This window comes from Meleagris gallopavo, chromosome 1, assembly GCF_000146605.3.
Source record: "Meleagris gallopavo isolate NT-WF06-2002-E0010 breed Aviagen turkey brand Nicholas breeding stock chromosome 1, Turkey_5.1, whole genome shotgun sequence".
NCBI lineage: Eukaryota > Metazoa > Chordata > Aves > Galliformes > Phasianidae > Meleagris > Meleagris gallopavo.
This window is the reverse complement of record NC_015011.2, coordinates 48,306,489-48,332,983: the sequence shown is the minus strand read 5'-3', so window position 1 is coordinate 48,332,983 and position 26,495 is coordinate 48,306,489. Positions and strand designations below refer to the sequence as shown.

The following is a 26,495-nucleotide window of genomic DNA, read 5'->3' as shown; positions in this document are numbered from 1 at the left end:
AAAAAAAAACAAAAAAAAAATCCAAATATTTTTAGGAAGGTAAGAAACACATCTCTGGCATGCACAGAAAAGCAGCTTTGCTCTTTACTAACATCCTTTGATAACAGTATCACTGTCATTACCAGCTGTGAGCATTTCTGGTCCCAGAGTGAACAGGGGCTGGATAAGGGTTCCTTCCCACATCATTACTGTTGCCAGCACTGCCAAAGCCTGGCATCACAGTTACAGAGCTATGGCTTCAGGGGGGCTGAGGTATTTCAGCTGCTAGAGACATGGCAGGGGGAGAAAGGCCATGTGCCGGGAAGGTGAGGTGAAGAAGTCCTACCTTGTAGTGTCACACCATCTCCTGCACCAACACTTGTGATGCACTTGGTTTGCTCAGAAAAGCCACCACTCCTTTAAGACACAGCAGAAGGATAAGACTTGTGTTAGCTGTAACAGCGAAAAAAGAGCCTGTTTGTCAAAGCCAATGTGAAAGAATTCAGAGAAAGCCCAACAAATTGTCAAGGTCCAAATATGAGTTAATTTGAACTCTTAACAGAGACGCGTCATTTCTCAGAGACTTTATCCTCTCCAGGAGCAAAGTGGAAACTGTCACCCATGGTAACAGTTATCAGATCTCTGGGTGACTTGCTACAGCTTCATGTCAAAGAAGATGCACAGCAAACACTGATAATGTACAGATCACCCTCCGCATCCCCATTAACTCTTTGCATTCAAAAGGCATTACTGAAATATTTAATTGGAAAATAAAAAGAAGAATGGAAAGCTTCAATACAGTTATTATTCTGTGTCCAAACTGAAGAGGAAATGGGAACCCTTTGATTCATCCATTCCTAGACCTGGCCTAATGCCTGCTTCTTGGCTGGGCAACCGTCCCTTTGCAAACTCTTCTGATATCATTACAGAGTGCCAAGGCTGGCAGAGATGTGGGGGAATGAGAAGAAAAAGGGGAAATCATTCCCAGCTAACAAGAATGAACTAACCCAAAAAGACAGTGGGAAAATGAAGGAGAAAGAATTGCATGACATACCAAGTTTTACTTCCCTGAATTATTAAGCATCTTAGCAAACAACCAGTAGAGTTTAATACTTGATTGTTGCAGGGAGCTGGGAAAAATGCAGCCTGTCAAAACCCTCAGAACAGACTTTTCTCTCTGGAGCTTCAGAAGGTCAGACAGCACATTTCCATTGCTCACAAAATGAACTTTCCTAACTCTAATGAATCAGATGATACAAACACAGGGAAAACAAACACATGCAGCTATCAAAAAACAAACAGAGCAGGTGCAGTTATTAGGTCTCCTGCAAGAAAGTTCTCTGCTTAACCATACAGGCTCCCTTCTTTCAACAAAGCCTCAAGGCTTTGAAACTGGGCTTCAAGAGATCCAAGTCAGTGAAGCAGCAAAGCATTCCTGGGAGACACGCGGTGGGATGATGATCAAGTGAAAATGAAACCACAGTTACAGATTTCTGTGTGACATGGCACTAACAGAAATCCAGCTGGATGTGTCCTCACAGCAGTGTTTAGTTTACGATACCTTCTTGGTGTTCCAGTCCTGCTCTCAGAGCACGGCATCTAGCACTGCAAAAGTCTCACTGGCCTCTGTACTTGAGATTTAATTCTATACATAGTGAACCAGGAAATGCAAGGCTTCGGAGATGAAGAGAAGTACTTTAAAAAGTTTTTATTTTTATATCTTCAAGGCTTGATGGGTTTGGATGTTTTATTTTAAAAGTCTGGGAGCGATGATACAGTCCATATGTCTGCTTTGAACTTCTTATCCTACGTGAAAGTACAACTTCAGCATGTTTTATGGAAAAAAGACAGGAGACAGAAGCAGCATTGGTGGGCAGAACAGCTGATACGGGGTGGTAGGCAAGTATAACTTTGTGTTGTTACTCTAAATAGACTTCCAAAAAATACAAGGAATATCACTTCTAAGTCCTGAAGTGTAAAGCAGCAGGAGAATGTTGGAGCTAATACACAGCACAGACAACACAAAGCAGGAAGGGCACATTCAGGAGATTAAAGCAATCGGTTTATCTGCAATTCAAATAGAACACACAGCAATCCTGAAATGGCCACTGCAGGGCCACACGGCAACACTTCTGAATCAGTAAAACCCTGACCAGGCACAGCAGCTCATCGTCTATCACAGCCGTTATGGAGATGAAATACTGCAGAGGCATTAAGAATTGCACCTGAAGTCATCCATGTAACAGCAGAACATTTCCTGTTGTGAAAAACACAGCACTTTTAGATAACTGTATGTGTTCTAACAGCTTGCTACCTTTGCTTTCCTCAATTTACACCAATAGATGCTCCTCTTCAACAAGTAAAACTGGTAAAACATTTTAAAAGCTGGCAGGGGAAGTCTTTTGTTTTGACAACATTCTAGTTACGTTCTATTTACGTTCTACCACGGCTACTGTCTATAACAGGAATCAGAATTTGACAATATCCATAAAGGATTCGTTCCCTCAGCTCCCCTCTGGAGAGACCTCATTGCGGCCTTCCAGTACTTGAGGGGAGTCTAAGCAGGAGGGGAATGACTTTTTACATAGGCTGTAATACAACAAGGGGGAATGGTTCTAAACTAAAAGAGGGGAGATTTAGGTTAGACGTTAGAGAGAGAGAAAAACTTTATTCAGAGGGTGATGAGGCCCAGATTTGAAGCATTTCCTCCTCAGGAGAGTCTGAAACCCAGCAGCGCAGGATGCCCACATCTCATGTACCAGCATACACTCAGTAACTGACAGACAACAAGTCCAAGTAGAAAGCTGTCCCTGAGTGTTGCACACCTATAGCACAGAAACACTTCAGGGCTGAAGCCTGTACAAACAGTCAGAAAGACAATACTGACTCCATCCTTCCTGGATTCTATTCCAACTGCTACCTTCTAACCATGCAGAATCAGGGAGGCTCTGCTTTCAATTAAGAAGTGATTTACACTGAACAGTTGGCATGGCAAGAGAAGACAAAACATTACAAGCCGATACTGCATCTAGTAGATATAGAAGAGGGCTCATGGGATGAAAACTCAAAATTGCTAGCAGGAATTAGTAAGCTAACAAGGACTTGAGCTGAGTAGTATGCTGGAGAGGACAGCATTGTTTTCTCCTTTTAACCTGCCTTCTGCATCCAGTCATATACTCCTCATACATGGCATCCCAGAACCCACACATACTACTAGAGTACTTGGATGCAGGCACAAAAACTGGTGAGCACCAAGTACACTGAGGCAAAAGGGAAGCTCCTCGAAGTTCTCCTCCTAGCCTCTAGCTCACACAATGCCCTTTTCTAAGTGCCTGAGGCACCTTGCAGATAGTCACAAAGCAGTGTTACGGAGCAACACACAGCACATTCCCAGAAACACTTTTCTACTTCTGCTTCATCTGTTTAGGTGAATCTAAGGGTCAAAAGAGCAGCTCTGGGGCAGGACTGTGCTGCATGATGACATTCCCCGCTTGGCTCTATTTCATGTCTGCAGGCAGAAGCCAAAGACCACAATCCCAATCGATCAAGCAAGGGGTATGCAAAGCTTTAAAACAGAAAGAAAAAACAAACAGAAAAAGCACATGTTTTGCAAAGCAGAGTATTGCTACACTGGCCAAATGCCTTTCCTCTTCAATTGTTTTGCTGTTTTAGTTGAAGACACTTCCCACATGTCTTCCTACTCAGATGTATCTTAGGTGCTGTGTTAAACATTCTTTGTGAGAGCAAAAAACTGAAGATTTGGTTCTCACAAGAAATACTTATGATAGCTGTAAACTTTAAATTCAACACTGTAAAAATGGACAACATCTGACTGTTCTGCAACATAACAGAGTGCAAAGCTGAGCACAACCAGCGGTTTTTGTTTAGTTTGCATTTTAAGAGAATAAGATGAAAATCACTTCTGCATATTTACAAAAAGGAAAAAAAAAAAAAGCAAATAGTCAAAAGAGCTTGTCTGTTGTCACCATCAGAAAACAGGCCAAAACCTGAATAAGTGTAAAAAACTCTCCTTGTTTCAAGGCACAGTCCTAGCTCAGATCACAGCTACATCAGATGCAGATGAAGACTTAGTTATCAATTCCTTCCTCTGGGCAATATTCAATTTTAATCTTCAACTAATGAGTCCCACTGCTAGTAAAAGGTTATGTAAAGTGAAAACAGAAGAGTAACAGGAATTAATGAAGCATTAAACTCGATTATTTTGAATCTTCTGTCACTGCTTATAAATGTTTTACTTCTAACTACATTACACTAATTCTTTAGTGAAGCATAGCCCTGCTGTGTGGTTGGTGGGCTGGAAAGGCTACTCAAGCGAGATTAAGTGTACTTGGTAAAAAAATGTTGATACATTTGCCTTTCTACCATATAAACAGAATTCCGCATGGGGAAAAGTAAGCAACTGCCAGCTTTGTTCTGAACAAGCAAAGCAGGAGCGGTGTGACTCTGCCTGGCTCTTTACTTTGAGCATCAACTGTTTCACAAAATGTGTTCTCCCACTCAGAGGCCAACAGCCCTCTGTGGAAGGAAGCCTGAAAATACAAATCCTTGTTTACAATTCACATGCTGAATTCAAACACCACGTAAGATTTGTACTTCATTCAGGAGAACCAGAAGTATCAGGTACCGTATTTGTTTCATAGACTTCTGCAGGTCTGCTTGGTGGCAGGATCCAGGAACTGAATTGTATTAAATGCTAAATCTTAACGAACACCTAGGATAGCATAAAAAACATACAAATTTGCCAAGAAAAACAGCTGATGTTGATCAACTGACATCCCTATCTATATGTGATAGTAAAACAGTAGGTGTTGTGCCAGACGAGCTCTAGTCTGTTCCAATGGACCGAATGAGTGCTAGGCACAGGCAGAATATCCTTCAATTCAGATTCATCTCAATGTAACACAACTCTCAAACTCTGGGACCTTTCTGTGGTGCACAGCGAGGTACAGCAGGCAGGTTCAATCAGGAGTTTGACTTCAGAAGCCCCTTTCCAACCAAAGCTGTAAGGCTAATGGAGATACAATCCAATCACAACTGCCAAAACTCTTTCAAGAGTGTAAAGGCTCTTCAAATGGAAACAAGAAGATAGAAGCCAGCCAGCATTTCCTGTGGAGGGAGCGTGCTGGCTCATTTCATTCAGCACCACACCATCCTCTGGATTCCATGTTTCAATTTTGTTAAACCATGAGAGAGGGCTGCGCAGGGCTGGTTTTCTGAGTAATGAACTCAAGAGAGAGGGTCAGGGTTTAGTACAGCCATGCTTTGTAGCAGATGACGGGAACACAGTAAAGTTTCTAAATGCTTTCACAGACAGAGTGCGCAGGGTAAGGATATGATAGAACTCAGGATACCAGTACATTGTGAGTGGTAAGTAAAGAGTGTTCTAAACTGCTGAAAGTAGGAGCAAAGCTGTCGTAAATCTGAGATGCCCTCAGCAGGAACATGGTCCTTAGTCATCTCCTGTACTTCCCAGGTTAAAAACTGGACTTTGCTTTAAGGATCACAATTTGTCTCACATTGATCTTCTCATTAAAATGGCCTACATGAAGAATGTTTTAAACATTTCTCTACATGTGGTTATTCCCAGTTGGCGGGTATGGATAAATGACAGCATGGCTTGGAGGGAAACACTTTCAAATCATGTTTAGAACAGATCTGCTACAACTTTTTCTCTTAACTGCAGAAAGAACCTTTTTATGTGGTGCCAATATTTTCACAATGATACTTCATTGGGCGTTCTTCTTTGGTCTGTCATAAAATTCACACGTACAAGACTGAAGAAATGAAGGGTACAAGTCTGCAAAGACTTGTTATTTAGGCTGTATTTTAAGCAAATTTAAGACTAACTAATTACTCTGGGTGCCTTACTTGAACTACTTGAAAGAGCCTCATTTTCAAAGGGCCTGTAAAACAGACCCCTCTCAGGAATCACAAGTTTGGTCAGCAACACCTTGAAGAAAGCCAGTACTGAACAAAACCTAATATGTATTTGCATACAATCCACCTAAAGCAGAAGACCACAAAGAAGTCAAGAACATTTAGGAGTACTTTCTTCTGGGAAGCATTAACAAATCACACAGCCACCAGGACATGAGTTTTTCTTCCAAAACCAAGTGCGTTCTGTAGAAGCGCATGTATGAATTATCCAGGTAAAAATAAGAAGATAGGCGTGATGAACTATATCCAGACAGGACAATCTTTCCTATTTAATTTGGTAACAATTTTAAACAGGGAGCCAAGAAACATCTTGAGCATGTCACTACCTCCCAGTGAGCTGCTTCAGCTGACAGAGTGGTGCTGACAGGTTGTCTTCATTCAGAGAGAGAGCTGACAGCCTAACCTTATGGCTTTACCAAAGTCTGAGTCACACTGCTGTGTCGTATTACAGCATGCTCCCCAGAAATAGAAGTAATGAGAAATTCTTTAGTATATTGTCCTCAAGGTGTGTGAAATGGGGAAGAGGATAAACTTCTGAAAGAAGAAAACATTTACCTGAGCCACTGCCTTCTACTAAAGCTGTGAAGTGAAACTGAGCAGAACTCTAAACACTTGCTCTTTGGTCTTGCTTCAAGTTGTTACCTACATACCATTTAGGCACCAATGCACGTGGGACAGGGCAGGGAGCAAAACAAAAGTATTTTTTTCTCCACCTGACAGTGAATTTATTTCACTCAAGGGACATCCTGTGCATCCACCCAGACAAGTATACTGAAGTTCTCTGGCTCTGCAGATTTTGCCTTCCGTTGCAGGAAGGGAACTAGCTGATGACTATAGGTCCCTTGCTGGCCTTGTTTTCTAGCTACAGTCATAAAACATGCCTCCTTCTGGGTTAACACCTTATACACACTGCCAGTTTGGACCACGTTTATGGAATATGAACATACAAAGCTACAGCTGCCTCAGAGGTCTGAGGAGCTGACAAACAAGAACAGAAACTGCAAAGGCAGGAAGCCTGTTAGAAGAGCGATTATCAGCATGCGTCAAGAATATATGACACTTCTAACAGTATGGTCTCCAGGAGACTTGTCTCCGCTACAATCAAACACAAATGTTCTTCTGGGGTATGGTTACACTTGAAGCCATTACTCTGCTCCTCGGTATCAAAAGAGGCCCCCTACCTAGAGTACCAACCAAGGACAAAGTTGGGTGGAACTGGGTGGGGCTCTTGTATACGTTGTTCACCCAGAAATGGACAATTAGATCTTTCAAATCGTACATGAAACCAGTCTCAGCTCAAAAACAAGCACAAAAACATCAAGAGAAAGAGCTGAAGTGATACTTACGCGGCATGATCCCTTGGCTCACCAGCTCCTCCCGTGTGCGTCGCTGCTGGAGCTTCAACTGCAGCACTGCACAACAGCAGAGACAGGGAAGAGAAGGAAAACCATCAGTGTGAGAAGCAATTGAGAACACATTTTCAAATGCATCGTTTTCTTCTTCGGATGTTTCAGCGAGCAGCAGAACAAGCAGACCCCCTCCCGCCGCACTGCCCTGCACCGCTGCAATTGCAGAAGTGGCTGCAAGCATCGAGGTTTCCGTGTTCTGCTGTGGGTAACGAGGGGAGGAAGTTGCAAAGGGTCTTGGCAGGGTGATAAAAATGTGCACAGCCAGGGCTGTTTCTCAATTCTTTCTAGAGCATCAAGGTCTTACAAACCATTAATATTAAAAAACAAAGAGAAGAACGCTCTCTGACGGTACTCCAATAAAACCAGAGTGACACTCCAACTGCTAATGACTCCTAAAAACCCAAATTACTTTGTGCAGATTAAATTGATCAGAGAAAATTATGGGTCATTAGGTTCTCTAAATTACAGGACCAATTTCCTTCCTCAACTGAGAAATTCTTTCACCTTCAAAAACATCTCATGAAAATGAAATATCATGGCTACCTCTACAAGTGTCCTTATCCCACAGCAGAAGGAATCCCTTATCACTAGAATGTCTTCTACTTACTGGAGTGCAACAGAATATATGCATTACCTGTATACAATGCAATTATCTTTTTTTTTTTTTTCAAATGCAAATGACCACTCATAATTTCAGCAGCTAGACTTTAACAGTAGTTTCCATTTAAACTATATAATAAAAGCAAAATTGTTGAAGTTGTCCTTACAAATATTCAAAGGCAACTTCCATACAAAAGGTATCTTGTAAAAGCAAAGAAACACACACGCACACACGCACCAATTTAGGACATCCTGAGAGAACAGACACTGAATCTCATCTGCAGTCAAGCCCAAGCTCCTAAGCACACTCAAGATAAACCAGTATGAATAGCATGGCATCTTCCTTGTTTAAACTTCAATTTCTCTGTCAAGTTCACGTTGTATAGTCCACATAAGAGAAGTCCACACAAATGCAGCAGAATCACCAGAGAACAAAACTGCTCTACAACCCTTATACTTCCTTTCTTAAGTATTCTGTTGGTCCAGTACATTCATTTCCTACACTACACCCAAATTTATACTGCACACACCCTGAAGCAGAGATCAAAAAGCTTAAGCAGAAGATGGCACTTCACCTACTTGCATGTATCAGCCCATTTTACCTGTTTATGTTCTGTCTGCCCTTTGCATTAAACTGAGCTACACCTTCCAATAGGGCATCTGGTCTTCATGTGAAGTTGACAAAAAATGAAAACCCCATCACTTCTGTGGTTGCTTGCATAGCAGCAAATCATCCTCACCTCAGCTAGGCCGAACTTGCCTAGCTCCAGCTTCCATTGGCTCTCGACATTCTTTTTTTCCTTTTTTCTTTTTCTTTTTTTTGAAGTTTACAACTATGTGAATGTAATTCCTACATCTGAAAGCACTTCCGCATACCGTGTACAACCAAGCCACCTCTCTCCTCTTAATTAAGCCAAAGGATTTCTCAGGGGGTTCAGGAGTGCTCCTGCTGGGTTGTTGCTAGCACTAATACAAAGAGGAGGCGAGACCTCATCCTCGTGCGAGCAGTCTCAGCCCTGCCAGGTAACTCTCACAATGCGACATTTTTTCCACTCGTAAGGCATCTAGGGGGCTCGTTTCTATACCCTAAACTTGCACATCTTGCTAAATGTACACCAGCTAAGCACTGACCTGTAGCATCCACCACCCCAGCTTTAAGTTCAGATAAGCTCAGCATTACTCATTTCTTCCCACTTACATATCTAGCAGTGTATTTGTCAGCTGGTTTTGCCACTTGGCTATTTATTTGGTGGGACCCCCTGCCTTCCTCACTGTGCCAGCTATCTCCACCACTTACCTCCCAGCTGACTCACCTTTTCCCCAGCGCAAGGACATTCAGAGATGAGCTCTCCCACTCAGATACAGACAGCATTTTCTACTCCTTGGTGTACACACCTGTAGCTATGCACATTTCACCCAACTGTCCCCATTTGTCCTAATTTATTTTTTTTTAAACCTATCATTAAGATCATTTACGCCTTCACTAATCTTTGTTCCTTCCACACCTTTAGCAGTGCTTGTTTCCAGGCCATGATGGGCTGATCCCAACTAGAAACTCTACCTCCTTTGATTACAGGCAGCTCTTAAACCACTTAAGCACGACATCATTATATTCAAAGACACTTTTAGAAACTAAAACATATTGCACTACGTTAGAGAACTTACACAAGTCTGTTACACCCAGGCAACAGCCCTGGAAACCAAATTTCCAGTATCAAAACAACAAAATTGTGCTTGAGCAGACCTGTTCTCCTAAAATGGAAAAGCTGCATAATAGGATTATACCGCTGCTCTTATTTATATTATCAAATTTTCCATAGCTTTTTCTCCCTGGAACTGATATTAGATCACCCTCTGGTTACTCATTCTCACTTTTTCACTAGCAATGCAAGGTTCTACTTCTCTTTCACTCCTCTGAAACCTCCCTACTACTACCAGACCTATTAGAAATCAGTGTCAGACAGACACAAACTTCACAAACAGCTCAAAAATCCCTTCCTGACTTCAGCTTCCCTTATGAATTTTCCAAATATAACTTACTTCTATATCAGTTACCATCTGCTACCCTTTTTCTCTACTCATTTTATGCACCTATTATTTTTAAACATCACGTCCCTTCACAGCAAGAAGTAGCAATTGTCAAGAGGATCAAACCAAAGAGTAGGAAAAAGGTCATTTTCTGGATATTTTTAATAGCTATTAGGCAATGCCTGGGATTAGTGAATGTATACGTATACACATTAAGCAGAACTTACAATCAGCACAGAACGCACTTTTTTTCCCAATACAGTTTATTTTGGGAGGAAGGCAAAAAAAGGATTAATTCAGTTCACTTCTGAATTCATTTGGCTTAAATAAGTACTCGGAGTTCCAAACACCATTTTGTATATTTAGGAGATCACCTGTTTACGTGTGCAAGTGTGTGAACCCTATATATAGATTAACAGATGTCCCAAGAACCAATCCAAGGCTGTTCCATGTGGAGCTCAGCCAAGGGTCTAGAATGACCAGAGAAATACAAAGTTACTCAAAGACAGACCGAGTGAAAGTCTTTCAATCACAAACCAACCATCTTCTGTTTCCTTTAACTCCACAGTTAAAACTTTATACTAATTTCCAAGTCAGGAATGAATCAGGTCATATAAAGAAGCGCATATATCTGCTGGCTGGAAAATAACTCATTTCTTTCATCAAACTCGTGTCTATGTAACATTTTGTAAGCTTTGCATCCTTGTCTGATTCTCCCACCAAACAATGAGAATGTCTGATCTATTTCACAAGTTTTGAAACACACTTAAATTTGGACAAGGCTTCTAGGTCTCTAATGGACCCCTTTGAGAATTACTAAGACACGCCCCTGTTCACTGCAGGGAATTTGGGACTAGATGACCTTTAAGGGTCCCTTGCAACTCAAATGAATCTATGACTATGGTTCCAGAGCATCTCGAAGATGGTACAGTGAGCAGTTGGCAGCCTTTTAGAAGCAGGGAAAAGCAGCACTCCTGTGAGTGTGTAGTAACAGACAACACTGCAACACCACCTACTGAGTAAAGCTTTTAAAGAAATAGAGCATGCTGTGACCGCTTTTTGCTTGTCCTACCATAGAACTGCAGAACACTGAACTCATGGGCATTGTGTGCTGATGGCCGGTGGCAACATACAGAGACTGCACCCACGCTGACATTTACCCAGCCATAGTACCAGGGTGCCTCAGCAGTAAGCAGCGGTAAGAACAAATATTTATGATGAGTAATGTTGTTTTTTGCAGCTTGCCATCTAAATCTGCAACAGTGTGCCTGCCCTTAGGTGTACCTACCTGAAAGCTCCTCAACTTCTAAAGCACACTGCATGTGCAACAGCATGCACAGGACTGCTGAAACTAGGCCACAGCCTCTGCATCTCAACTCCTTACGAGAAAAAAATACTTCAAGCCTATGTCACATACAGATTTACAACAACAAATTGAAAAAATATTCCGTGTTTCGGGTTGCTTGTGACCTGACAATGAGAGGTGTGTGGCTCTGAGCCTGCTGTGAGGCCCAAGAGTCAGTATCCCCACTTCTGCCAACCTTTTCTTCTAAGGAAACCCCACAGACCCTGAAGGTGGCCTAAGCAAGGGGAGGGCAGGCAGAGTATGCAGCCCTGTGCAGCAGCAGAGTGAGAAGGGCTCACAGAGACCAGAGCCACGTGCTGGCTGGTTGCCTGGTTGCTGGTGGAGACCGCTGATTGACTTTCAAAGTCGGTGATAGCAGTTTGCCCTGTGTAAAAATTCCTCCTTGCAACCCAATCAATAAGTCACGCGATTGGAATTGGAAAGAGAAACTAGCAAAGAACAAGTGAAATTAGCCCAACCTCATTACCATAACTGAGGAAAGTGCAAGCGTAAGTCAAAGCAGTGAAAAGCAAACCATGCACTTTAAGGCTCGTTATGGGTCACAGTGCTTTACGTGTAAGTTCTCAGCACCTCTGCACAGCCCACGTGAGAGCCCAGAGCTGCAGCACCATCCCCACTCCCAGGACAGCAGGAACACAAGCCATGTAACGCTGTCACACCAAACAGCCGGGATGCAAACAGCTCAACTACGATATACAGAAGTACAAGAAGGGTTTGACAGCATGGGATAGCTAGTGAGGAAAACCATTGCAGCTATTTGTGTAACACTAACTTCAATATGATAGCATGTTACCACAGCTTTGAGAGGCAAAGCCCCATTCAAGCCATCCCTCAGCCACCAGCAGCAATTCTAATTACATCAAGAATTTTTTCCTAGCTTCTGCTGCATTAAATGGTCACATCTGACCAGCAGCTGTGGAATATGCAGTACATCAACCCCTGGTTTCAGTGGACATTTGGTTTATGACAATTTCAATCAGCAGGAGATGTATGGAGAAAACTTTCCCCCGGCACCACAAATGGTCTCAGCACTATTTTGGCTGTGCCTGCTTACAACACAGAGGGTGACTTGCATCAGCCCTTCCATGCTTCAAGGGGAAGCCAGATTACATCCCAGCTTAGACACCAGCAAGAACAGCACATGGCCACCTTCAATGGCAAAACCCTTCTGGACTGAGGCAGCAAAGGGTGCTCCTCTGTGGTGTCAACAAGAAGCTACAAAAGATGACAGCTCTACGAGTCTGTGCCAATGAGTGAGTACACAGTGGTCAAAATGAATTCTGAAAATAATTCTCAAATTGCTCAGGTTGATAATTTTTTCAGAGCTGCCTTTTGTGCAGTCAACTACAGCAGCCCATGACACGGAATTTGCTAGAAAGCTGGGTGCCAACAAAGAAAAGCCAACTTTGGGGCCCATTTTAAGGGCAATTTTCTCAGGCTAACAGCGTTTTAATCCACTAACTGCTGATGGGAAACACACGCTGGCTTTGCATTTAAGCAGACTGTGCAGTTAGCAGAGAAGCATTTAAGTGAAGCAGACTGTAAATGACACCCAAACTGCAGGGATTATATGGCAGTTTGCTACCACGGCGAGGGGCTGCCAAAAATCTGTGTCCCTCTGTGAGGTGAAGGAGAAGCAGCAGAGTGCACAGCTGATCCTCAGTCTGCAAGCAGCCACTGGTGTTGCAACAGCATCCCTGAGATTAGATTCATTTGGATGCATTTACAAGAACAGCTTGGAGTGAGCCTGAGCAAAGGGACAGTTAAGAAGAAGTTTATTTCTTTACTATGTGAGATTATCTCACATTTCACTACCTCTTTTCTCCGCTGCAGCAACAACAGCTGCTATTAAAATGCAGGCAGTTTCCTCATCTCTTCCTTAGCAACCATACTATGGTGAAAATTTGGTTTGGGAGGGCGAGATGAAGAATTTGGTTTAGTCTCCCAAACTGCTACAAGGACTTTTTGCACTAGAGGCATACTTCACTGATTTCTATTCATGCTGTGCTCTCCTGTTGATGCGAGGCAGGACTGAGGTCCATCTCACAGCAGCCAAGGAGGTGGTCTGTGCCACACCTCCTGAACAGGATACAAAACCAGCATCCGAGTGGATCCTTTCTGCAGGTCATGTGAACAACAGATTTCTTAGCAGCACTGCAGCAATCAGCACATCCAGCTGCAATATGCTTAGGTGGGCAGGTGTCTCATACAATTTGGGTGATATATGAGTGTTGACAACCTCCTTACCCAGCTCTGCTTGCTCAAGGACAGATGCACATTGACACAAGGCCAACCAGGAGGTTGAACTTCAATGGCATTTCAATAGCACTTCAAGTACAGAGGACTTGAAACCTTTCTCACAACCACCTTTTCTTATTCTCTTGAGAGCACAACTCGTTGTACATATGGGAACAGGAATACAATTCTCAAAAAAAAAACAGAACAGATCCTCCACCTCCAAACCTACAACCATCAGAATATTTCACAGTAGGTGGGTGAGTAGCAATCCAGGGATGCAATGCGGGTCATGCAGTGCTAGGTTTTTTTCCATTCAGCACTTCAAAAAGCTTTTTAAAACAGCTGAGAAGTATAGAAAAGGCATGAGTCTGGGCATCTCAGCTGGATATTTAAGAACACAAAGAGAAGGAAGAGAGAAAATAAACCAGCTTTTAGTCTCAGGACAAGAAGAGATGGTTTCTTGATAAAATCATTCTCTTCAAAGTTTCTGTAGGATTTTACAGCTCAGAATGTTATTGGATTGTATACAATCACGACCAAGACATGCAGTCCCCAGAGGCCCGCTGACAGATGAGATGCTGCCTGCTCAGTGGTGGCCCAAAGGCCTGGCTCTGGCTGCTAGAAACAAAATTCAGTGACAAGGCAATACTCCCTTTGAAAGCTTTTTGTTGGGAAGATGCTGTTGGAAGAGAAATATGAAATAGGAATAATCTTTCCAAATGTTTTTAAAGTATGAGGAAATACTTGCATGTATTATCATTTAATGAGTCCACATCACGAGGCATTAACTCTTTTAGTGCACTTACACAAATATGGATTCTTTGATATCACTAATGTAGCAGAATCAAGGATCCCAACCTCCAGAAGAAACTGGTCCCGAAAGAATATGGAATGAGAAGCAAATACACAATCAAAAGCAAAAGGATCCTCTCCATCCTCACACATTACCACAAGGTAGCTTACTCACCCCACTGAGCACAGAAGAACCAGCTTACCAGCTCATTTTTGAGGCTTCCATATAAAATTCGACACAATGCCAAAATCAAAGTAATCTAAATTTTAAGACAAAGTCATCATTCACAGCAATTCTGGTTTTGTGACCAGGTAACATTACCAAACAGACAAAAGCAGTAGCATGGTAGAAGTGTAATGACATAACATGATCTAACCTCAAGGAAGGACCAAATCCTGTTTGGTGCTTCTCAAAGGCTTGAGTCAGCACTGCAGTTCTACAGTGGTGAAATGTGCAGGTACAGAAGGAAGAACCAGTCCATAGACTCAAAAGTTTACAAACTCAGTCTTCAATTTCACATACACATTTACTACGCAGGTACTGCTCACATATGTGACACTGAATAGATGCACAACTTTATTACTACTGCAATCCAAAAGTTACACCAAATTCTGCACATTTCTTTTATGTTGGTTTAAATGAAACACCAACAGTTGCTGTGGATTTTACAGCACTTGCCTTTACCTTCTTCCTTCCTAGTTTGTTTAAATTCCTGCAATTCCATAAAATTTGGAAGTGGTTAATGAAATTTTACTCATTGCTTTTTAATGCAACGCAAGCTTTGTTTTCTTACTAGCATCTTGAGTCGGATAGATATATTTCATATTAGTGTACATATGAGATATGTTAGTACGTTAGTCTTTCCATCTAACACAGAGAAGCCCACTCCAATAGCCCACACCTAATAGCCCATTTCAGCACTCACTGAAAATGTTAAAATAGGACTTTGACAAATGAAGCTGGCATTTTTAGTGAAATATGCAACATGCAAAAGTGTGCAAAAAGCTCATCAACAGGAAAAGTGGGTCTTCCTTCTGTGCAATGTATCAATTCCTATAGATTATTTAGTCCCAGAAATACTGGTTAGGTGAAAACCAAGAGTGTGACTAGGCAGGCACGTATCCCTATCTATGGAATCTGGCTACCATGCATGATCCAACAGGATGACCTGTAACAAAATACCTAGGTGGAAAGGTCTACTAAAATTGACACATCAGTATCATGAGACAGTAAGTATGTAACTACCTCCTATTATCTGTGATGAGTGCTTGCTGATGCCATCTATATATCCATTGCTGCTATCTATAGCTGGAAGGGAAGCCCTGAGGGAAAATTCTGACTTCACAGAGAATTTCCCAACTTGCCACGTGAAGTCAAATCACAAGTCTATACTGATTAATATGTTTCCATGAAACAACAAACAAGAAAGAACCAACATTGCCCTTAGCCACCTTGCAAAGAAGACCCTAGAAAGAAATTCTCCAAGATAACTTAATGTGACGTGGCAGATGAGGACAAATGAAGGAAAAAGAAGGAACGGACAAAGATATCCTGACAATCAGATCTACAGCTGTCTCCTAAAGAGACAGAACAAAAGGCAAGCTGCATTAGGGAAAACACACTTGTGCCTTTTTCATTTCATTCTTCTAGAAACAGAGGTATCTCTGCCTGTAAGAAGTAAGAGCTCCAACAATCCTATTTCCCTTAAAGCCAAGACATCAGAGTGTTTGTTTGTTTGTTTGTTTGTTTTTCTAAAAAAATTATACAGGAGACAGGTAACAGAATGTGCCATTTAGAAACAACAGAATTTTCAGATTGTTTTAAACCCTTCATTCAAGGGACAATACATATTTGCGCATTCCTATTAAACAGAAGAAAAATCAATTCTTGAGAGAATGCCAAGTCATAAAATGCACAATTAATTACGCACGTTTATCATATTAGAATTAATGAGGAAAAGCTTTCCATGCCTCTTTCTGCAACAAGAGACACGACAGAACATTTTTCCTTTACAACTCAATTTCCACTGCACACAGAGCTCCTGTGCTCTACCAGCCTCTCACATCAAGGCCAAACCCTCCCCAAACACTTCTCAAAGACTGCACTGGCTCAGAAATTCAGCCCTCCTTCTACTTCAGGGCACCCTACACAGATAGAATTTTTCAGCTCCCTTCACAGAAAACTACCTCCTGGTGAAGATATCACAGAATTTCTGTACAAAAAGATAGGATCCTTAGACATATGAGCTGTATTATTGGGTTTTCCACCAAGCCGAGGAATCAATTCTTTATTTCTAAGATTTTCAAATTCTTATCCACCTAAAGAGGTTTGCTTTATGGAAACCAAATGCAAATTAAACCAAATGCTTTTTTTCACAAGCGGTAGAAAAAAAAGGACTTCGAAGTATGCAAATCCAAACAGAAGACTAGCATTTCTTTGGAAGAAGTAATTAACTGATTAAAAAGGGATCTTGGAAAGAGGGTCCTTATAATTTTAAATTAGCTGGCTTTAGCATCCCTCTCCCGGCTTCAGTCTGTTTGACTGTGCTGAGAGTTACTTCACAGGACATGAAACAAATGGGGGTTTGCCCAGCATATATACTGCATGCAAAATACAAGCTCAGGGCATTCCCTATCCACCTAGCATTCCTGCCCCAGCTACTGTCCAAATCACAGCATCCTCTTTTAGCTAGAAATTCAGGTGGATGACACAAGGAACTACTGCACTTCCTTATGAAAGAAACATATTTGCTGTTTCCTCAAAGAACATATGCCACAGCCATGACATAGAATCATAGAACAGCCAAGGTTGGAAGGGATCTTAAGGATCATCTAATTCCAGCCCTCACTCACCACATCGTGCAGCTCAAGTCCACATCAGGCAGCTCAGGTCCCCATCCAACCTGGCCTTGGGTGCTTTCAAGGATGGGGCACCCACAGCTTCTCTGGGCAGCCGGTGCCTTCCCACTCTCTGAGTAAAAAAATTTTCCTAATATCTAACCTAAATCTTTTAGTTTACAACCATTTCCCCTGGTCCTATTACTATTAGATTGTGTAAAAGTGAGGTTTGAATAAAGATCCCCACGTTTTTACTGCAACAGCCTGCCACATTCTTTACAGTCAGAGACAGAAATTCTACTGTCATTGTGTTTGTACTTGTGAAAAAGTTACAAGTTTCAGCTATGGTCATTGTATATTGTACATTGTACATTAGAAATCAGTTCCTCCACAGCAGCATGGTATGGAAGCTGATCCTCAGAGTTCGCCTTATACACAAAAAGCACATAAAATCCCCTCAAGCTCAAGCGTGATCATACACACCTGTCTGCTACTTTTTGCTTTCTCTTTGCATATTCCCTTTCTTGAAAATGTCTAGACTTTAGATCTCCAGAACACTTTGGTTTGGGTTTGGGTGTTGAGCTTTTTTCCTTTTTTTTCTTTTTTTCTTTTTTTGCATAAGGGAAGTTCCGCAACTTAAACAGGGGCTATGAGACTTCATGTGCTTCTTAAGTGCCATCATTGCTATAAGTACCTAAATAATATAATTTTGTGCAAAAAATCAACCAGCAAAATAAAAATTAAAAAAAAAAGTAAAAAAACATTAAAAAACACCCAAAAGCAGCAGTCTACAGTGGCTTGTGTGACCACTTGACTTCAGCCTGGTGGACAAATTCTGCGGGTGCTTCAATAGTTCCTGCTGGCTCAGAGCTCTGCTGAAGGGCACAGAGGAGGCTGCCAGCAGCAGCAGGTCCCCCCACACTGCCAGATCCGCTATCAGAGGTGGGCTTTTGCTAATGTTCAGAACAAAGCAAGTGAAGGGCAGACACGTTTCCTTTCCGTTGCTCCCTGCAGTGAAGAGGCAGCGGAGATAGCTTCGTGGTGACAGCGCTTGCAAACCGCTGTAGTTAGATTTACAGTCACGTCGGTCCTGAAGACACCACCCTTGTACTGAACTGCCTACAGTCAATGTGACAACTATTATTAGCAGCTGGGAAAGTCTCTCAGTGAGGCACAAAGGTGCTGTTAGTTTAGCATCTACATGGAAAATGTCATCTGTCACTTCCAAATGGCACAATTTGAGATCTGAGCATGGAAAAGGGGGTAAGATGCAAGCAGGCTTGGGATATCCATTCATAAGTATCATGCGGAAAGAAGTGAAAAAGCTTTGGAAAGCGAAAATGAAGAAAAAGAGCATCAAAAAAGCATCACATAGAGCATTTTGACAGGGGCACTGAAATAAGAACAAAAACATCAGAACTGAAATAGGGACAGGTTACGTGCTGCTTGTAATGACGACCAAATGACATGAAGGGCATGTATATGGTCTGGCTTCCAGCACTGTTGCACAATTTGCCGAGATCAGCAATGAAAGAACACAGCTCCTACACCATGCGATTCCTACCCAAATAACCCATAGCTGTATTCTACATGCATTTAATACTACAGAAATAATAAGCAGCACAAAGAAATTTCACATGGAGAAAGCTGAAAGCAGATCTGTTCTCTCAGACAGCCAAAGGGTGTCCATCCCTCAGTTCTGTACAACAGCCCAGCCGTGCAAAATGTTTGTGCCCTGCCAAGTGTGCCTGTGCAGAAGGTTCTCAATCATATGTGCAGCAGAGAAGTTGGGGGAAGTACTGGGCTCTCAGATTCTGTGAGCTTCAGCTCTGTGAGCTGCCTCTGGGCATGGAGGCCTCAGAACAAGGTCTTTGTAGGCACAGCTGCAATATATGATGCCTGCATCTACCATGGAGGAAAAACAGTTATCAACAATCTGTTAAAACTTTTGAATAGTCGCCTTTTTTACAAAAGATTTTCTTAACAGATGTTTACTTTTGAAAAGCTGAATTAAAATGAGATTGTCCAGAAAGCCTGGATGTCATCGATTTTCACCATCAATTTTGGAAGGAATCCATGCCCCAAAGCTGAACGTCCCCTCCCTGTTATTCACTTTCTCACACATTCCTTGCTAACTTCATCAGGCTCAGTCTATCTTCAGATGGCAGAATTGCAGACTAGAAAGTTTGAGCCTTGATTTTCTTGGAAGAATACTTACTACATCATATAAGCTTTCTTACAGCTCTACCCACCTCACTGAATATGGAGAAAAATCCTGAATACACTGATCAGCAAAAAACATTTAGCGGTTCTGACTCGTAATCACTGTACTGTATGTACTTCAACTACTGCACGTCTGCTCTTTATTTCAGATACTCTGTGCTAGTAGATTTTACACAGCAACAAGGCAGAACATTGCATATACCTTCACTAGCCCAAGTTAGCAAAGCAAAAAAGAGCCATGAGTTCTGCTTTAAGTTATGCCATTAATCAGATTATGTATCCACTGAGAGCCCTCCTGCACAGAGAAGGAACAGGATTTGCCCATCTGGACTCGCTGTATCTCTTTGTTATATAAATCTAAGCTATGTCAGGGGCTGTATTCTGTTTTCTACCATAGGCTGCAGAAGTTCTTGCCAAGAAATATGTTGCTTTAACATTTTGAATCGAAATTTATTGATGCAGCAGGTGACAAGATCAGTAATTTGATGCTGAGAAAAGATTGGGTAGATCGGAGTCGGGGCACTGAAATGAAAGATCAAAACAGGCACTAATTTTTGGTTTAGATATTCTTTAAGTCGTTGAGTAATGACTTACAGGAGTGAGAGAATGCTGAAAAATCCGAGGTGAGTAGTGACGTATCTCAAAGTTGATGAAAGGACCACGATTAGATTTACACGGGCAGCCTGATGTGGATCTCAAAGACATGAGCAACTGTCACTGGCCCTTATCTTCTCTGGGAAGGAGAGCTGCAGTGACATCTGTCTGGCAAGAGCTCTAAACAAGCATATCAACTCCAGAAGTTGTTTCTGGATGCAAAACAGGCAATCTGAGCTTAAGCATTACAATTTTGTTTTCAAAAAAAGCATCTACTTTTCAACAGCTGCCAGGAAGTCTAAGCATCAATCATTAGCTCCTTAAAAGTACAAACACAGATCTTTTCTTAAAAAAATACAGAAAAACAAATAATTATCAAAAAAGCAATAATTACAAGGCTGCATGTCTTTTTCAAGCTTTATAAAAATATTTTCTTGTTGCTAGGAATATCAGTACCCCAGCACTACGGCTGTTGAACATGAAGCTCTCAGCTCAACTGTGAAGAAAATCCAGTTGATAGGGCAGGAAAATACTGCAGATTTTACTTGGTATCATTACCAGTTCAAAGCATTGTCTGCATAAATGCTATTGACAGCTGCACTCCTTGCACTGCACCCACCTTATATTCTTTTTATTTCTGCACATGTTGAGTCCTTACATCTCCTTACTCCTGCAGGTCTGAGACTGAAACTCATTCCTTTTAGCATTACTTTGTGCAGACGAAAACTATTATAGTAGATCTTTTCTGAAAAAATGAAATAGATCACAGCGAGGTAAACAAGTTAGCCTCTGCCCCTCTCCTCCTCCCCCCATTCCCAGCATGAAAATAGCTAGGGCTAAAGCAACAGCTGGGGATCATTACACTGACAGGAATAGTTCAGTAAACTCCAAGAGGGGAGAACATGTCATATCCAAAAAAACTAAAAACACATTAGGGCAGCAGGACCAAAAAAAAAATGTGAATTCAGCTTCAGGGATAAAGTGATGACTCGCTTTCCACTGATAAAGACTGACTTATGAACACTGGTCAGTCAATGTTAACCCTTTCCTGAAGCTTTCCACTCTTGATGACTTATGCCACAAAATTAACAAATACCCTGAAACACCTCTAGTCTTCAGAGTCAAATGAAGCACACTGGAGATTTAATGGAAATAAATTTAAATTGCCTGCTTACTGCCAACGTTGAGCCACTTTACCTTAATACCTCACTAACTTACCTTCACCGTGCCATGTATTTGCAGAGTGGCTGCAGCACAAGGCCACAGAGACTAACCATACACACTGGCTGTACCTCTGGATTTGCAAAAGGAAAGCCAACGAGGTAACCTCCCATATATTTGTTACCTTTTCTACGTTTTTCTGTGTCATAGCATTATTTGCCTACGCCATTCTGAATTGTGGGATACATGTGGCCGTTGCTCAGAGTTGCTTCAGTGACATTTTGTGACTGGTTTCTGATGGTCCTTACCCATGTATTTGCAGGAGACATTGCTTTAACATCTCCCCCAGCATCTTCAGGTTCACCCTGAAGGAGGAAAACATCGCTCAGCCTTGACAGAAAAAGGCCAGCCCACATTTCTGCGAGATGCCTGGGATGCACCCTCGTGCTGGGGATGCCCTTGAAGTTGAAGCCTCCCCATCCACGTGGGCAGGTTCTTCTGCCCTCTGCTGGAAGAGGCACAGGCCGCCCAGCAGCCTTACCTTCAGGTATTGGGAATTTGGACAATGAGGTCTAGATCGCTCATGAAGAAAGCTAAATATTAACAAGCACTTGCACAACTCCTGATCTCTTCAAAGTGCTGAACAGATATTAATAGTTTAATCAAAGGCTAAGCTAACTCAAATTACCTCACATTTGCTGCGGACCAAGAATGTGCACGCAGTTACCACAGATCAGATGGCCTGCAGTAACTTGTTCGTGTCGGGGCCCCGAGACACAAATCTTGGAAAAAGACAGCTGAATTTCACTGTCAGGCTCTCAGTCACATTGAACATTTTTTGAAGTGAGGACTTCCCAAAATAAAACTTTGAGAGCAATGAACAAAAGACTTTGCAAAGAGGTGGAAAAGTTGGAATTCACTTTTGGAAGTGTTCACTTCTACACTAGAGCCATGAGTGCTCATCAGCTTTAGAGAGGCTTTCTGGAATTTTCCAAAGCTTGCAATTCCTTCCTCCTACCTTTCATCAGGAGCTCCCATCCTGTTGTGCTAAGAGGCCTAAGAGCTGCAAACTAAACTCTGGTATTTGAAAACTAAATCACTCCAAGGCACTGTTTGATGGGAAACATGTTTATGGATTTTTGGATTCTAGGAATTTTACAAATAACTGCTCCAACATGTACTTTGAAAAATACACGCACGTGTCCTTCCACTTCCCCACGTCAAATGAATTTGTGTGTGGAAAGGATCAGAAGTTCCCAGATTACTTCATGTCAAGTTCCATTTCAAAAAAAAAACAAAAACATTAAATCACATTCTGGATACCATGTTTTCCAAAGGCAAGAAAACAAGATAAAATTTATTCCAGATAGCCACTTCTCATAAGATTCACAAAGCAAATAGGAGTGAACCTTGTCAGCACAATGCAGACACCTCTTTTTTTGCTTGGCTTTACTTTTATTTTACAATTATTTTATTTGTGTGTGGTAAAATGTGAGGAGAGAAGGAAATGAATTTTCTGTCCTTGATGGTAACAAAATTAAGCTGTCCCATTTTTTGCCAAAAATAAGATACTATGGTCCTTAGAGTTTCATTCAGCTCAGTGGTAATTAGTGACTTCCGTAGCTTCTGTAAGGGCTCACATATGAGTCCCTCTGCTTCTCCACCACCTCTAAGATTTGGCTCTGCAAAATACAGTGAATGCTACAGCATAAATACAAAAGGCATCCTGAGATCACAGGAGACTTGAACAGAGCCACAGAAAAGCTAAAGGGTTATTCTGTACTCTTCTGACATGAAAGAAGTTGGCAGCATCTATTTCTCTTTCCTACCCTTCTTGTTTAGTAGCTGGTAGCAAAAAGCTTTCTCCTTTGCATATTAAAATATCATGAATTTTAGGCATGTGGTTGGGCATGGAGGGCTGATTAATACTGTTAAACTTTGCAGAGGCAACACAACTTTTTCAAAATACAAGAATTCAATGGTCTTAATTCACTTCAACTTCAGATGGCAGCAAGCATTCTTCTATTGATTACCGTACTATAAGATTACATTTTCCTCACTCTACATTTGATCCCACTGTAGAATGCTTGTGATATTTAGTGACTGGATGAAAGATGTATCCTGGCACATCCAAAGGCTGAGTGCTCACCTTCTGTGAAAATCAATGCCTTGCAAATGCAAGACAGCTGCGAGTTTGGGAGTTTAGGTCTGGTTTGTTTTTCCCTCTGAAGACTGATGTACAGCAGGTCTCTATCTCCAGACATTTATACTAATGGATTTATTACTCCCAAATTTTAATTTGGCTTTTGTTTTCTTTTCTGTTTCCACACTTGTTCTATGAGGAGTATTCCAGTGAAAACCAGCAACAAAAATAGTGATATCTTAAAAATTAATAGAAAGATTACTCTTGATATCTGATAAAGGGGCATGCTATGGCAGTTTTGTATGGCAGCCTCAGTAGTCCAAGAGCTGTATGTGAGAGAAAAATCCTCTAAATGTAACTGCTAAAACGGTCTTCTACTCACCAGCTATCTCCCTGTAACAAATATGCCTTTATTCTATCTAACTTTTTGTTCTCAACTTTAACCACTCTTTACTTTTTGATCCAAATTGTCATTGCAAGTCATTTTTTTCTCCTCTCAGATCACATTATCTGCTCTTAAAATCACTCATCACCTTACTTCTCAGGCCACTGTGTTCAAGACCTTTGTTCAATCCTTCAAGTCCTTATTAAAATTCCACTTGCAGTAGTGAATCCACTACTTCTTACAAATATAACTCTTGTTTATTTGTCACTGGCATGTTGTTACGTTCTGTCATTCTACCCTGTAATCTTTTCCCAGTTCCCATTGGTTGCTGTTTATTATGCTGCTCACTATGAATGGATCCCTGTCTGGACTCATCTTTTCAATCTTTTGTTCAAATTCACTCTTCTCATAGATAACACTCCTTGAAAATTGACACAGATCTACAGAATCATTCAGAATTGTCAAATCCCTATAAAATTCATGTGAATTTGTAGGAGAATTGTCTAATACTGAATCTTACTCAGATATACACAAGCCATTCCTTCCACACTCTCCAAACAGCAACATGTTGAAACTTAAAACACTATATTCTATCCCCTTCAAAACTGAGTTGCCACTTCAAGATAAGCCTTGATACTTTAATAAAATAGCCTTAAAACATTGTTTACAAGAGCTCTACAGGCATAGAGAAAGAAACTGAAACTTGGAAAGGTAAAGCTCCAAACACAAGTGAAATTGTCCTAAGGTGCAGCACTGCATGTCACTGCACACAGGGCTCCGACCTCATCCTGTGCCATGCTTACAAGTGCCCTCAGGAACAACAAGTCACAGGAGTCATAGGGAAATCCAAAATCTGGACAACTGCCCAGGCTGGACAGAAAAAGAAAAAGCAGGCAGATTCTACATGGAAGGAAAAAAACAACAACAACAACACAAACCAATTATGCAGTGCCTAAAATGAAGAAAGCAGATACTGCTAACCTTCTCGCAAGCTGTGGTATGAATCCTGATATGTGCTTGAAAAGCTCTTCCCTTGCTTTGCCACAGTCTCTGCAAGCGGCACAATCCCGACATAGGTAGGCTGGAGTGTCTTGGCTTTATCCAACATATTAGAGGAAATCCCTTGACCTGAAGGCCGATTCTGCAGCACAGGAGGCGTCCCCGCTAATGGAAGGGGTGCTTAATCCTCACAAGAGACCAAACCACAAAACCCTTGCTACCAGGTTTCTGTCACTGTACCGAGGAGAGTGGAAAAAAAAAATCAGTTTACTGTTGGATTCCAAGACTGTGCTTGCATAGGAACACAGAGGTATGCGAGGCACAGACAAAGCCTGACAGCCAACATCTAAAGATTAAAATCAGCAAGCCTCTTGGCAAAACTCGTCTTCCTACTATCTCAAAGCTCAGGCAGAAACTCCTTCACTTCAGCAAGCGGCTGTAAGCATTCGGGAGCCCAGTATGCAGAGCAGTGCTTATCAACAGATGCGTGGACTTCTCCATGGGGCCACTGGCAGTAACAGCCAACCTCATTCACCCAAAATAGTGAACAGTTGGTTCTTCTACTCACGCCGCAGACACCTGCCAGACAGGCAATGCCATGTGATTCAGCACTGCCCTCTGCACCTCCCAGCTGCAAACACATGAACCAGGAGCACATCACCGCTCTGCCAGCAGCAGCCATGCCGTCTCTTCTAATATAAACTGAATTTTGGTTGTGGAGAAAGCTCAAATGAGTACTGTGGAAACAGACTTTACATGCACTTGTTTTGAGACTAACTAAGGGCAACTGCAGGTTACTTCACTGCAAGCATGAATGCCTGCTTCTTCCTCCCTTCAATTTTTTCTCTTGACTTAGTAGAAACACCCAACTGCAGATAACCAGCAGCCCCCAGGCAATACACTTCTGCAAGCAACAGAATCATACAATCCATGCTTGTTTGGATGCAGCTGTCTCACCTGGAGTTTATTTAACTCATATCATGACTGTATGTAATACAGCTGGTAGTCTGCAGATACACATTCTACCCAACAAGGCACTGGAACTGGAAGTGGCTGGGGAGAAGCACACTTCATCCTAACAGCAGTGGGACAGCCAGTGGCTTTGTTGTTCCTTAATCTCAATGAAGACTGAGCAAATAAAATAAATAAAGACGCTGGGGGGTGAAGGGGGGGAAGAGTTGTCCAATGAAAACACACACTTGAAAAAGGTATTTCAGTATCTTTACAGAAGCAAAGCATGAATAGTAATTAATGTCAACGTACAAGCCTGAAGCAAGACAGCCTTCATGGCACAGACAAGGTGAGTACTCCAAACCTTACAGGAACAGTCTGCCATTTTGTTTTACGGCCCCTATCAAAACAGGGCTGACATTCCTCATCTCCCAATGGTCTGAGTCATGTTACAGAGTGCAAATGCGGTAACAGCCACAAGAAGAAAATCTTTTTAATAATGAAGCTGCAATCTGAAAAAAGCGGTGTTCAACCAAATATAAAGAGTCCAACTTTAACTGTGCCATTAGCAGCATGAGAAGTCATCCTTTAAGTTACAAACTAGAAACTAAAATAATGAATTTTAACATTTCATTAAACTGTGATTCGAGATTGCATCCATGACACTTCTGAGCTCCTGCAGCAGCCCTCTTCTTACTTAGAAATGTTTGACCTTCACTCAAAAGAATCCAAACTCTAAAGTTCTTATGGGTAAAAAAATAGGTTTGGTGATAATGAAAAGCTCCACAATAGCATTATTTCTAAATTACCAATGCAAACCATTAACACGCT

General features: G+C 41.7%; 1 protein-coding gene across 1 annotated transcript in view; it reads right to left on the bottom strand.

The window, feature by feature from the left end:
• The window catches only part of MRTFA (myocardin related transcription factor A), a 47,180-nt gene extending 22,041 nt beyond the window's left edge, over window positions 1-25,139 (bottom strand). The window contains exons 1-2 of the mRNA XM_010710671.3: window positions 24,696-25,139; window positions 7,284-7,349 (exon numbers count right to left, since the gene is read on the bottom strand). Of these exons, the coding sequence (XP_010708973.1) occupies window positions 7,284-7,349; window positions 24,696-24,822 (193 nt within the window). The 5' untranslated portion in view covers window positions 24,823-25,139. The remainder of the gene's footprint in view (window positions 1-7,283; window positions 7,350-24,695) is intronic.
• Window positions 25,140-26,495: the final 1,356 nt, after the last annotated feature.